This window comes from Mandrillus leucophaeus, unplaced genomic scaffold (genome assembly GCF_000951045.1).
Source record: "Mandrillus leucophaeus isolate KB7577 unplaced genomic scaffold, Mleu.le_1.0 Scaffold71, whole genome shotgun sequence".
NCBI classification, from domain to species: Eukaryota; Metazoa; Chordata; class Mammalia; order Primates; family Cercopithecidae; genus Mandrillus; species Mandrillus leucophaeus.
In genome coordinates, this window is record NW_012107697.1 from 4,612,530 (window position 1) to 4,627,636 (window position 15,107).

Genomic DNA, 15,107 nt, shown 5'->3' on the forward strand with positions numbered 1-15,107 from the left:
GAGGTCAGTAGTTCGAGACGAGCCTGGTCAACATGGTGAAACCCCATCTCTACTAAAAATACAAAAATTAGGCTGGTGTAGTGGCACGTGCTTGTAATCCCAGCTACTCGGAAGGCTGAGGCAGGAGAATTGCTTGAAGTCGGGAGGTGGAAGCTGCAGTGAGCCAGGATCATGCCATTACCCTCCAATCTGAGCAACAGAGCGAGACTCCATCTCAAAAAAAAAAGAAAAAAGAAAAAAAGTTATATTCCAGCTGGAGCTTTCTGTGCCCTCCATTCCAATCTAACAGCTATGTCTGTTCTCCAGATGTATCTGATTTACAGAGTGCCTGTGGTGAATTTTTAATTAAACCTAGCCAGTGGTAAGATTAGGGGTCATGTTTGTTTCCATCTCACTAATACAGTACCCAGTGCCTTGCACAATGTTTGGTACGCAGCAGATGCGCAATGGAGTTGAATGAATGCCATGTTTGCCCACGAAATTTAAAAAGTAGTCAATTTTTAGAAATGCGGTGGGAGAGGTATTAAATTTTTGGTACTTTTGTAGGCAATTCTTAACTCTCTATATGGCTTATTTATTTATATGCTGTTGGTGGCGCAACTGTAGTTATGTGTTGGCTCCTCCTCCTGCACATGGATGAACCAACAGAGTCCAAGGTCAGTGGTGTTAGCAAGAGGATGTAGGTAAGATGAGTTGGGCCACCACTGAGAGGTGTTTCCCAAATTGTGGTCTTAGGAGTAGCCACGTCAGCATCAGGCAAGGACAGTTGTTACAAGTGCAGATTGCAGGGCTCAAATGCACTTTTCCCCAGAGCATCCCAAGGTCGTCTAAGAATCACCAGTTTGAGAAACTCTGCCCTGAGCCTTCTACAGGCAGATGCTTCAAATGACAGAGTTGTACTACTGTCTAGGGAATATTTCTCAAGGGATGGATTGATGAGAAAAGAAACACAACTGGCTGTGGACAGCACATAAAATATGTGCTTTCCTCCTTTTTATTACATCAGACTGCTAAACCACAAGGATAAACAAAGTTGGCCTTGGTCAGATAATCCCCTCCCAGTAGGAGTGTTGAAACCTGCAAGTGTAACTTTTTATCTGGGATTTGCCTAGTTCTAAGGCTGCCTGAGCTTGGGGAATTCCAGCTGGCTTTAGTGTTAAATGAATTCAGATCAAATTGGGAAAATCAAAGAACTGATTTTAAAACTACAGAAAGTTGGTTTTGTGTGATTAACTCTTTTGCTTCCTTCCAGCACCGTGAATAATTACAGTCCTTTGCAAGTTACTGTTTCAGCCCCCTGGCTCCGGGACTGGAGCTGGTGTCCAGGTCTTCAGAACCTCCTGGTACCCTGTTGGCCTTGCTCTGGCTTTGTAATGTGCTTTGTATTTGTTGCCCTTAAGCTGTCTAGTTTAATTTTTATTCCTTGCTTTTTGACATAAAGTTCACTTATTTGTCTTCATAGTCTACATCAAAATGATAGGACCATTAAAGAAACAATGACGTTCCTCTGTGATTTGTTAATTTGGTAATATACAACTGTGAGACTCTTTCAGTAGATAACAGTAATTTCCGAAAAGCTTGAGGTGGGTCAGGGTTAGCTACTCCCCTACAACCTCACAACCTCACTACCAGATTAAGATTGTCATGCAAGCCAGGCTCAGATATTTCTGGCACAAATGTGTATCAGTACGCAAAGACATGATCTGTGGACTTGAAGTCTCTTCTGTGTCCTTACAGGTGATGCAGCCACCCATGCCTTGCACGCCGCAGACGCTATGTTCTAGAGTGCATGCTAGGAAACTGTGGCCCACCACCTGTTTTTGTAAATGAAGTTTTACTGGGACACAGCCATAGTCATTGCTTATGTGTGGTCTAAGGTTGCTTTCATACCGCAGTGGTAGAGTTGCATAGTTAACTATACAGAAGCAGTATGGCTCCAAAAGCCGAAAATACCTATTATCTGGACCTTTACAGATAGTTGTCTGACTACCTGTAGTTGCTGACTATGCTGCTAGTTGTCTGTTACCCCTTCAGTTGGCATCAGGTAACTGGAATCGCATTGTTTTGACAAGTCCCGGGCATTATCCCAAAAAGTATAGGTTATGGGCCTCTCTCAATTGTTATGCCCTGTTAATGACAGGATGGTATCTTTAGAATATTATGCCCAATTCAAGTATTTTGATGTCACGTCGATCTCCCAAGTGAAGGCCCATGTGTATTTTCATGATTTTGACCAAGCAACCACCAATTTCACTATTGAAAACCAATTTTCAACCTTAAGCTAATTTAGTCTCTAATGTTGATCAGAGGTAACAGAAGAGTTTAGTAACTGCTGCAAGATGTTGTGGCCTTCTAGATGAGAAATCAGCTGACAAAACTGTGCTGTGAATTATAGGATAACTGACCCAAATCAAATTACTTACATATTATTTTAACTATGTTACTTAAATGTATGCAAATATAAAGCTACATATAAGCACCTAATGCTTATAACTCTCATACACGATCAATAAAACCCAAACATTTACTGATTAAAAATAAAACTATAATACCAATACATTTAAAATTAATATTTGTTACAACTGTGTTCAGATACAATTCACATTCTACAAAATTTAACCTTTTTAAGTGTACAATTCAGTGGTTTTTAGTATATTCATAAAGTTGTGCAATGATCATCATTACCTAATTCCAAATATTTTTATCACCCCACAGAAGAAAACACATACCCATTACCATTACTTCCCTTTTCCTCCCTGATGCTGGTAATCACTAATCTAGTATCTTTACGGCTTTGCTTATCTTGGGCATTTTATATAACAGAAATCATACAATTTGTGACTGTATTAGTTCATTTTCATACTGCTATAAAGAAATGCCCTAGACTGGGTTATTTATAAAGAAAAGGAGGTTTAATAGACTCACAGTTCCACATGACTGGAGAGGCCTCACAATCAAGGCAGAAGGTGAAGGAGGAGCAAAGGCATGGCTTACATGGCAGCAGGCAAGAGAGCGTGTGCAGGGGAACTGCCCTTTATAAAACCATCAGATCTCGTGAGACTTACTCACTATGTTGAGAACAGCACAGGAGAACCCACCCCTATGATTCAGTTACCTCCCACCAGGTCCCTCCCATGACACGTGGAGATTATGGGGGAGCTACAATTCAAGATGAGATTTGGGTGGGGACATAGCCAAACTATATCAGTGACGTTTTGTGACTGGTTTCTTTCACAGTATAATGTTTTCAAGTTTCATTTATATTGTAGCATGTATAATTACTTTAACCATTTTTAATGGCTGACTAGTATTTGCAATGAATATAACATATTTTATTTATCCATCTATTAGTTGGTGGCCATTTGGCTTGTGTCTACTATTTCACTGTTACAGACAGTGCTGCTGTGAATGTTCCTGTGCAAGTTTGTGTGTGAACTTATGGTTTTAATTCTGTTGGGTTTATACCTGGGAGTAACTACTGGGTAACTCTGGGTCATGTGGCAATTCTTTTTTTTTTTTTGTTTTTCGGGACAGAGTCTCGCTGTGTCACCCAGGCTGGAGTTCAGTGGCACGATCTCCGCTCACTGCAAGCTCCCCGGGTTCACGCTATTCTCCTGCCTCAGCCTCCGAGTAGCTGGGACTACAGGTGCCTGCTGCCATGCCTGGCTAATTTTTTGTATTTTTTAGTAGAGATGGGGTTTCATCATGTTAGCCAGGGTGGTCTCGATCTCCTGACTTTGTGATCCGCCCACCTTGGCCTCCCAAAGTGCTAGGATTACAAGCATGAGCCACTGTGCCCAGCTGACAATTCTGTTTAACTTTTTGAGAATCGGTCAAGTGGTTTTCCAAAACTATTGTACCATTTTATATTCCCACCAGAAATGTATTAGGGTGTAGTTTTCCCATATCCTTGTCAACATTTGTTACTGTTTTTTGGATGATAGCCATCCCAGTTAAGTGTGAAGTGGTATCTAATGGTTTTAATTTGAATTCCTGATGGCTAAGGATGTTGAACATATGTTGAACATCTTTTCATGTGGCTGTTGGCCATTTGTATGTCTTTCTTGGACAGATGTCTATTCAAGTCATTTGTTCCGTTTTTAAATTGGGTTCTTTTTTGTTCTTGAGTTATAGTAGTTCTTTTTTCTATATATTCTTTATATATAAGTTACATGATTTGCAAATCTTTTCTGCCATTCCATGGTTTATCTTTTTACTTTCTTTTCTTTTTCAGCACTAAAGTTTTTCTTTTTATTTTTTTGAGTTGGGGGTCTTACTCTGTCACCCAGGCTGGAGTGCAGTGGAGCAATCATGGCTCACTGCAGCCGTGATCTTCGTGTGCTCAAGCAGTCCTCCTACCTCAGCCTCCTGAGTAGCTGGGACCACAGGCATGTGCCACCATACCTGTTAATTTTTTTATTTTTTGTAAAGATGGGGTTTCATCAAGTTGCCCAGGCTGGTCTCAAACTCCTGGGCTCAAGCAATCCTCCTACCTTGGCCTCCCAAAGTGTTGGGATTACAGGCACGAGCCACCATACCCAGCCTTGTTTTTAATTTTGATGAAGTTCAATTTATCCATTTTTTTTTGTTGCCTGTTCTATTGTTATATCCAAGAAACCATTGCCTAATCTGAGGTCATGAAGATATGCTTCCTTTTCCTTTAAGAGTTATGTAGTTTTAGCTCTTACAGTCTATGATTCATTTCATTTTCAATTAATTTTTTTATCTAATGTGAAGTAGTTGTTTACCTTCATTCTTTTGTATGTGGATAACCAGTTGTCCCAGCACCATTTGTTGAAAAGGCTATACTTTTCCCTTGGTACCTTGGTTGAAAATTAATTTCTCATAAATATGAGAATTTATTTCTGGACTCCTTCTCTCTCTGTCTCTTTTTTTTTTTTTTTTTTTGAGACAGTTTTGCTGTCACCTAGGCTGGAATGTAGTGGCATGGTCATGGCTCACTGCATTTTTTTTTTTTTTTTTTTGAGACAGTTTTGCTGTCACCTAGGCTGGAATGTAGTGGCATGGTCATGGCTCACTGCAACTTTGAACTCACAAGCCCAATGGTCCTCCCGCCCCAGCTTCCTGAGTAGCTGCAACTACAGGCATGCACCACTGAGCCTGGCTAAGTTTTTGAAGAGACAGGGTCTCACTATGTTGCCCAGGTCACTGCACTTGGCCTGTTTCTGGACTCTGAGTTCTGTTCCATTAATCTATATGTCTATCCCTATGCCAACATCACACTGTCTTGATTACTGTAGTTTTGTAATAAGTTTTGAATGTGGTAAATTAGAACTCTCCAACTTCGTTCTTTTTTCAAGATTGTATTGGCTATTCTTTCAACGTGTGTTTAAGATCAGCTTGTCAATTTTTTGCCAAAACAACAACAACAAAAAAAACCGCAGATAGGATTTTGATAGAGATTGATCTACAGATTCAACACAATTTGGAGAGTATTACCATCTCAATATATTATGTCTTCCAATGCATGGACAAAGGATAGTCTTCCATTTATTTAGGTTTTCTTTAATTTCTTTCAACTGGATTTTCTGGTTTTCAGTGTAAAAGTCCTGGACTTCTTTAGTTAAAAACTTCTCCTGGCTGGGCACGGTGGCTCACACCTGTAATTTCAGCACTTTAGTTCGAGACCAGCCTGGCCAATATGGTGAAACCCTATCTCTCCTAAAAATACAAAAATTAGCTGGGCGTGGTGGGGTGCACCTGTAGTCCCAGCTACTCAGGAGGCTGAGGCAGAAGAATTGCTTGAACCCAGGAGACAGATATTGCAGTGAGTTGGGATCGTGCCACTGTACTCCAGCCTGGGTGACAGAGTGAGGCTCCATCTCAAAAAAAAAAAAAAAAAAAAAAGTTTCCTAAGTATCCTTTTTGGCTCCATTGTAAATGATTCTTTTCTTTATTTCATTTTCAGATTGTTCATTGCTAGTATGTAGAAACATGATTGATTTTTGTATTGGTGATCTTATATTCTCCAACCTTGCTGAACTTTATTAGTTCTAACTTTTTTGGTGTGTGGATTCCTTAGGATAATTCCTTAGGTCTGCTAAAAGAGACAACATCATCCTTTAATTCTTCCTTTCCAGTCTGGAGGCGTTTTGTTTGTTTATTTTTTTGCCTAACTGCATTGGCTAGAACCTCTAGTAAAATGTTGACTAGGAGTGGAGAAAGTAGGCATCCTTGTCTTATTCCTGATCTTAGGGGAAATGCATTCAGTCTTATACCATTAAGTATGATTTTTAACTGTGGGGTTTTTCTAGATGCCCTTTACCAATTTGAGAAAGGTTCCCTTCTATTCCTAGGTTGTTGAGTGTTTTTATCATGAAAAAGTCTGGGATTTTGTCAGTGCTTTTTCTGTGTCAGTTGTGATGTCGTATGTTTCTTTTTTTCCTCCTTTAGTCTATTAACATTGAATATTACACTGATGGATCTTTCTCATATGCTAAACCAATGCACATTTTTGGAATGAATCCCACATGCTCTTGGTTTATAATCATTTTTATCCTGTAATTTGTTTGGCAGAATTTACCATCTTTGTGGGAAGTTTTCTGGTTACTAATTCAATCTTTTTAGTTTTTAAAATTTATCTTTGGTTCAGTTTCAGCAGTTTGTATCTTTCTAGTAATTTGTTCATTTCTTCTAGGTTATTTAATTTTCAATTATTCATAGTATTTATACTGATCTTCTTTTTTTATTTCTGTGAGGTTGTTGATGTTTCTTATTTCTTTCCTAATTTTAATAATTTGAGTCTTCTTTTCTTGGCAAGTCTAGCTTGTAGTCTAGTTTATTAAATTTTGTTAATCTTTTCAAAGTATCAGTATATTATTTGAGTAATTTTCTTTATTCTTTTTCTCTTCTGTATTTCATTTATTCCTACTCGAATCTTTGTATTTCTTTCATTGTGCTTACTTTGGGCTTAGTTTGCCCTTATGTTTCTACATTCTTAAGGTGGATAGTCAGGTTATTGATTTGATGTTTTTCTTCTTTTTTAATATAAGTGATTATGGGTATACATTTTTCTCTAATCACTGCTTTAGCTGCATTTCATATGCTTATGTTTTCATTTTCATTCATCTTAAAGTATTTTCTAATGACTCTTGTGATTCCTTTTGACCCACTGATGATTTTTGAATGTGTTGTTTAATTTCAATATATTTGTGAATTTCCTTGTCTTTTTGGTTTCTCATTTTATTCCATTATGATCACAGAATGTACTTTATATGGTTTCAGTTCTTTTTAAATGTATTGAGGCTTATTTTAATACTTAACATCTGTTATCCTTGAGAATGTGGCTGAACATGTGAAACAAAAGATGTGCTTTGAGAAGAATGTGTATTCTGCTGTTGTTGGGTATTATGTTCTAGAAATGTTTATTAAATCTACTTGGTTGATGGTGATGTTCAGTTTATCTTTTTCCTTTTCTGCCTTGTTCTATATTGAAGATGGGAAAATCTTTAACTGTTGAAATCTCTAACTGTTATCATCTTGAATTATTTATTTCTCCCTTCAATTGTGGCAGTTTTCCCTCATGTGCTTTGGAGTTCTGTTGTTAGGTGCATATATGTTTATGATTGTTAATTCTTCTAGATTGACACTTTTATCATTATTAAATGTCCTTCCTTGTCTCTATTAACTATTTTTTGTCTTAAATTCTATTTTGACTATTATTATAGCTATTCTTCTTTTCTTCTGGGTACAGTTAACATGGTGTATTAGGCCATTTTCATGCTGCTAATAAAGACATACCCAACACTGGGCAATTTACAAAAAAGGTTTATAATGGACTTATCATTCCACATGGCTGGGGAAGCCTCACAATCAGAGTGGAAAGCAAGCAGGAGCAAGTCATGTCTTACATGGATGGCAGCAGGCAAAGAGAGCTTGTGCAGGAAAACCCCTCATTTTAAAAGCCATCAGATCTCGTGAGACTTATTCACTATCAGGAGAACAGTGATAATAACACTATCATGGAAAAGACCTGCCTCCATGATTCAATTACCACCCACCTGGTCCCTCCCACAACATGTGGGAATTCCAGATGAGATTTGGGTGGGGACACAGCCAAACCATATCACAGAGCATATCATTTTTACATCCTTGTAGTTTCGATCTATTTGTATCTTTGAATCCTTGTAAATAGCATATGGTTGTGTCAGGTCTTTTATGCATTCTTTCGATTTCTGCCTTTTGATTAGGGTGTTTAATTCACCTACATTTAATGTAATTACTAAAAGGTAGACTGTATATCTGCTATTGCTGTTTGCTTTCTATATTCCTCATTTTTTTTTTTTTTTGGTTCCTCTATTACTTCATTACTGCCTTCTTTTATATTAAATGCAGATTTTTCTAGGGTAACATTTAAATTCGCTTGTACCTTCTTTCACTAAATTTTTCCCAGGTGTTTTCTTAATCTGTGCTTTAGGGAGTATAATAAATACCTTAATTTATGAAATCTAGTTTGGATTAATAACAATGTAACTTCAGTAGTGTACAAAATCTTTGTCATTATATAGCTTTATTGTGTCGCTGCTTTTGTGCTATTATTGTCTCATCTTTATACTCGTAAAGCCCGTCAGTACAGTTTTAGTCTAATTGAGGACTCCTTATATAAGATGAGTCATTTTTCTTTTGCTGCTTTCCAAGTTTCTTTATCTTTGGCTTTCAGCAGTTTTACTATGGTGTGCCTGGGTATGGGTCTCTGAGTTTATCCTTTTAGGAATTCATTGAGCTTACTGGATTTATGTTTTTCATCAAATTTGGGGAGTTTTGGGCCATTATTTCTTCAAATATTCTTTCTCCTTTATTCTGTCATCTCATCAATGACTTCAGTAATTTGTATGTCAGGACACTTGATGGTGTTTACTGGTTCTTTTAGGCTCTGTTTATTTTTAACATTTTTTTTTTTTTTTTGGTCAGACTAAGATATCACAATTGACATGTCTTAAAGTTCACTGCTTTTTTATTTTCCTGGTTCAAATCTGCTGTTGAACGCCTCTACTAAATTTTTCTTTTGATTTATTTTACTTTTCAACTCCCAAATTTCTTTTTGCTTGTTTTTCTTTTTTAATTTTTTTATTTCTTTATTGATATTCTCTATTTGATGAGGCATTGTTCTCGTACTGTCCTTTCATACTTTATATATGATTTCTTTTAGTCCTTTGAACATATTTATGATAGCTTATTGAATTTTTTTTTTTTACTTAGTCTAATGTCTGAGCTTTTAAGGACAGTTTCTACTGACTACTCTTTTTGCTTGTGTATAGGCTATACTTTGCTGTTTCTTCACTTGTCCTGTGATTTTTTTATTGAAAACTGGACATTTTAAATGGTGTGGCAGCTCCACACCACTGACATCCCCTCCTCAGGGTTTTGTGTTGTTGCTATTTGTTGTTGTTGCTGTTTTTGTTGTTGTTGGTTTTGTTGTTCAGGGAGTTTCCTATACTGCTCTCAAGTTTGTGTTCTTTATTGTTATTGCTACTGAAGTATCTCATAATTTAGCTTATTGGTCAGCTAATGATAAGACAGAGATTTTCTTAAACACTTTGAACCACTAAGTCCCTCAGCCTTTGCTAATGGCCTCTAGGTGTGTGTTTGGGTATACCTTCAATGCTTTGGCAGGCAGTTTACAACTCTGTCCTAGCCTTCCCTTCCTGCTTATGTAGAGCTTCAAGATTAGCTGGAGGTAAGAGATTAGACCCTGTTAATTTCTTTCTTGAGCATACTCACAGCTCTTATGTGCTTGACTTTGTGGAGTCCCAGGAATATTCTAGAGCTTATTGAAGTCTCCTAAGGGCATCTTCTTCCCCAGTTTTTCCTTTTAAGCTTTTTAGTTAGCCTCTTTTCATTCCCAATTGGTAATACTGTCTTCAGCAGTTATGATGATAAGCATTTGCTAGTTTTTATTCACTGTTTTCAGTAAATACCTTGGCTGGCTATAAGGCTGTCTATATCATGAACCAAGTCAGGCTATATAAGGACAAGTGCTGATAATGCACTTTCCTGTGAGCCCCCAGACAGGTCAGGCTTTTTGGGAACTCCAGACCTATTTTATTCTCTCCAGTGGCTGCTAGGCTGCTGTTTTTCACAGCTATTGTAGATGTGAGGCTGTGGGTTTCCAAGGCTACCACAGAGCTAGAGAGAGGGGGATGGGATTAGGGCAAATGAAAACATCACAAAGCTGGCTATTTTTGCCAAGATTCAGCCATTGTTCTTGAATAAATGTGCCTTGAATTTTTGCAACTCTTTATTTCATTTGCAGAATTGTGAAAAAGTGGATTTTGAAGATTTTTGTCAGTGTTTTTCTTGCTTTTATGGATAAGTATATTTTTAGAGTTCCTAGAAATGCTTCCAATTAATATTAACTTTGTAAACTTTATTATAGGCATTTTCCAACCTACACGCAAGAACAGTTAATGCTGACATGACCTCCCCATGTGCCCTCATTCAGCTTCAATATTACTTACTCACGTTTGCCAACCTCTCCTTAGCTATCTACTCACTCCTTTTTACCCCCTGGAATATCCCAGATGTCGGATTTTAGCTATGTTTTATTTATGATTTTTTTTTGTAAACATTAATGTGGATGAGGATGTTTTGCTGAAGCTTTGTTGCTGCTTCAAGGGAGGATGTGACCCATGGCTCTGGTGCTTCTGAACTAGTGGCCCCGTGCTTCCACATGCCCTGGGAGGGCTTAGTTCTTTACGCATTTTCTCTAGCTGAGCTGCCATGCAACTTTCAGTGGGATAGCTCATTGCAGTATCCTTTGGCCTTTACTTGATAAGAGTATCCTTTATTTAGTTCCTTTCTCCTCTTCTTGATCCTCCTCCATTTCTTTTTGCTCTTAACACAATCTCAAATATAAAGGGAAATTCAGGTTATTCACATACCTAGATGAATTTATTTGTTTATTTATTTATTTATTTTTTCTGAGATGGAGTCTTTCTCTGTCGCCAGGCTAGAGTGCAGTGGCATGATCTCGGCTTACTGCAACCTCCACCTCCCAGGTTCAGGTGATTCTCCTGTCTCAGCCTCCCGAGTAGCTGGGACTATAGGCATACTCCACTATGCCTAGCTAATTTTTGTATTTTTAGTAGAGACAGGGTTTCACCATATTGGCCAGGATGGTCTTGATCTCTTGACGTCGTGATCTGCCCGCCTTGGCCTCCCAAAGTGCTGGGATTACAGGCGTGAGCCACTGTGCCTGGCCAAATTTATTTTTAATTATCAGAAATGAAAACCAACAAACAAAAAAAAAAACTTCTTATAAATTCTCAGACTCTATAGGATTGACTTAGATTAAAACATTTAAATCTCTCCTAGTAGTTGATGAAGGTAGTTGATGTGTTTGTGGATGTGTTAGCTGGTACAGCTTTTCAGGAGGGCCATTTCATGATAGCTATCAAAAATACAAATTTTGACTTAAGAATTCTTCTCTAAGAATGCATCCTACCAACAGTATTGTGCAGTTCTGAAAAAGTGATAAATATATATGTGTGTGCGCGTGTGTGTGTTTAAGAAATGTTTTTGGAAATAACCCAAATGCCTACCAATAGCTGTTAAGTGGAAAGATGTCTAAGATACATTGCCAGTGATAAAATGTTAAATTGTGGGACAGTAAGATATACTGTTAATGGAAAAAGTTAAGTAATAAAACAGCATTTATATCATGATCCAAATTATATGTGAAAAATTAAATTGCCTGTGTCAGTTTAGAATTGTGTTAGGTTGCCGCTAATAGACTAGAAAGAAAAGTTGCTTAACCAAGTCAGGAGTTTAGTTTTCTCCCCCTCGCTGCCTGGACGTAGGCTGTCTTGGGCTGGTATGTTGGTGTCCTGATGTTCTTGGGAACCCAGATATCTATCTTAACATTCTACCATCCTGACTAATGATTTCCATTCTCAAGATTAGCTCGTGGTTCAAGACGTCCACACTAGCCTTCAAGTCCTTATTGCAGTTAGGAAGAATAAGGAAAGACAGCAAGTAGGACCTCTTCCCACCAATTCCATCTATTTAAGCAACCTTCCGAGAAATCCAACACAAGACTTCTGTTTTTAATCTTATTGACTAGTACTTAATCACGTGACTAGCCATAGCTGCAAAAATGGTAGAGAAGTGCAGTCATTTATCCTGGATGTTGTCAGGGTCCCAGTGCTCGGAAGGAAAGGGATAATGGGTGTTGAGGGTAGATGTAGCAGTGTCTGTCACTATGTAAGTATGCTTGTGTGTGGTGGCACAGTGTATTTCTAAAAGGATGCACAAGAGCTGTTAGCCACTGGGCACTCTGCAGGGTAGAGTGGGAGGAGGGATGTGGAGGTCAGAGCAGAGCTTCTGCATTTACCTTGTACTCATCTGTGCTGTTGGATGTTTTCCATGAGTATGATTTGCTTTTATAATAATAGAGATAAAAAACAAACCAACCCAAAACCTACGGTTTATTAAGAAAAATCTCAGAGCCTTACAATACATCTTACAATCACTAGTGTACCATAGCTTAATTGTTAATATATTTCTTGGTGGCAGTAAAACAATATAATAACTCTTTAAAAATGCATTAAGAATGAACCTGAATTGACCAGGTTTAGGAATAATTCTCCAAGAAGGAAGTAGGATCGATGCGTTTTGAGATTTTTTTTTGGTTCGATGATTGTAGTATTCTGTGATTTTTGCATTTATGAGGTAAGACTGACCTGTGAAATATATTCTTAATACTCAGGCCTCCCAGCAGCAATTGTTAAGTATTTTTAACTAATGATGAGCCTGGGTGTCATTGAGAAATCACTCTTTTTAAAGTTTTACTGACAGTTGGAAGTAGTAAAAAACAAACCATAAAAATGTGTATTTCATTGATACGTTCCTCTCTATGTTCACAAAAATGTATGTATATAGGCTGACTGAAACCAATCATCTGACATAGTCATAACATTTTATCAGCTTCATGGGGGCTTTTGGAATTTATATGTCACAATTTTGCTGGGAATTGTTTTCTCATTCAGTTAAAATGCTTTTACGTTTTTTATAGATCCATCATTTCCTACAGCCCCATGTTTAGTACAAGCTATTAATATGGTTTTCAGATTTCCATTTTGGTGGGCAGTCTTTTGTACCTCTCTGATTTCTTTAAAACAAATTACTTTTAACTATTTGTTCAGTGGTGGTTTGAATGTCTGCTGCTCAAATGGATTAAAAGTAACTTTGTCTTTATCAGCTGGGTCCTCACAGTATTTATAGGGCATGTGTGAGCACAGGGTACTGAGTTGTTATATTACAGATAAAATAAATGGGTATGTTCCTTACTCTTTAGGAAGTTAATATCTATAATAAACAGCAACCTAGTCAAGGATAAGTGAAGCCGAAGTAACCCCTCTGGCTGGGAATCCCAACATCTCAATAAGTTTAATAGTCATTTGTATGATTATGTCCACATGAGGGTGTGCCTCCCTGTGTCTTTCCTGACAGATATGCAACATTTGCCTTCAGTTTCTGGCCGTGTTCTTTTAGAGCTGGAAGAAACCACACAGAGTCTTTGTAACAGTTCTTATCTTTTTTGGAATTGTAGACTTTCTTGAGAATCTGATAAAACGTATGGAGCCTCCATAGCAAAATAAATGAGTGTATATAAAAAATTTGCGTAGATGTTTACAGGGTTGCTGGACCATTTAAACCCGTCTATAGGGAAGTCTGGATCCAAATAAGCTTCTCCTTTTGTAATGAATAAACTGAAAGCTAGAGAGATTTTTGTCATTTTTTCAGTTGGTAGAGCTAGCTCTTAATCTGATGCTTTTATACACATTTCCAAGATTCTTGCTGTGACTTAAAAGTCTCTAAAATGCAATGTGATGTGGTCAACATCATGTTGAATACTCTACCAATGAATATATATTCTAGCAAAAGACCTTCCTCAATGAGATTATTCAGAGATGGAAAACCAGAATCAATGAATATTCTCTCAAGTCTTGGTGCAAATTAAAGCCTTGTGACTGCAGCATCCTTGTAATCTAAAAATAGGAGTAGAAAGAAGAAAAGAACATGTTTTGTGTGCATGGTGTGTGGCTGATCTCACCCTTTGGTGGTTTGGGGGCTGTAGGCTCCTCCCTGCCTGTTTCTTCAGCCTCATCACACAATCCTCTTTCTATCTCTTACTCTACTGAAGTGTTGGCAGCCTCCAACAACCTCCTCTAGTCCAAGTTCTACCATCATACCATTTCCTTCCTTATCTAATATCCACAGAGCATCGAGTGTCTGTTGCAAACCAGGTATCTAAGATGAAGCAGTACAACCCAAGCTGCCCAGTGATGGCAGACGCTGCAAAAATATGAATTTGCAATCAGTCTCTATTTTGTGTTTCCAGTAGAACTGGAAGAATCTGATTCTTCTATTTTTATTTTTGCTGCTTTTGAATGACTGTAATGTGGCACCATTAATTTTTTTTTTCTCCTCTTCCTTGGCAGCATCTCTTGGGCAGTCAACAGCAGTCTTCTGTCCAGCTCTGGGTCTCCTTTGGCCGGAAGCCCATGCGAGCAGCCCAGTTTGTCACAAGACATCCTATTAATGTGAGTGGGGTCTGCTTGAGGTTGGGGAGAAGTGTCACTGTCTTTACGCAGAGGTCAGAGGAAGGGTGTTGCAGGGATGGCCTGCTGGAGTGGATATTTTATGGAGCCTCCCTGAAGTCACTTTCCAGAGAGGTCTCTAGAGAGAGCAGTTTCACTTTGGCCATCGTGGTCTGTGTTTCCCACTTCACTGAAGCAGAGCTGAAGGAGAGTCTTAGTTTGCTTTAAGTGCAGCAGCACTGGCAGAGAGAGGTTGGAGCCAGAGTCAGTGCCATCTGAGCAGTGTACCAGTACTGAAGCAATGGGAAGTTTGTGCATGATAGGAATTTTTTTTATTGAGTACCTGCTGTATTGCTTGCAAGGGGTGAGTTCCAACAGGGCATAGGATTTGGGTCCCACCTTTTAGAAACAGGTTGGAGAGACTATGAACTGAGCAGCAGAAGAAACCACACATAAGCAAGTGCTTACATGTGCAGCTTTATAACATGAAGATGGATAGGAAAGAGCTGCATGGGATGGGGTCATTAGAGGAGTTGCCACAGAGAG

General features: G+C 38.2%; 1 protein-coding gene across 1 annotated transcript in view; it reads left to right on the forward strand.

The window, feature by feature from the left end:
• The window catches only part of SORL1 (sortilin-related receptor, L(DLR class) A repeats containing), a 184,301-nt gene that overhangs the window by 51,447 nt on the left and 117,747 nt on the right, over positions 1-15,107 (forward strand). The window contains exon 7 of the mRNA XM_011964986.1: positions 14,463-14,564. Within this exon, the coding sequence (XP_011820376.1) occupies positions 14,463-14,564 (102 nt within the window). The remainder of the gene's footprint in view (positions 1-14,462; positions 14,565-15,107) is intronic.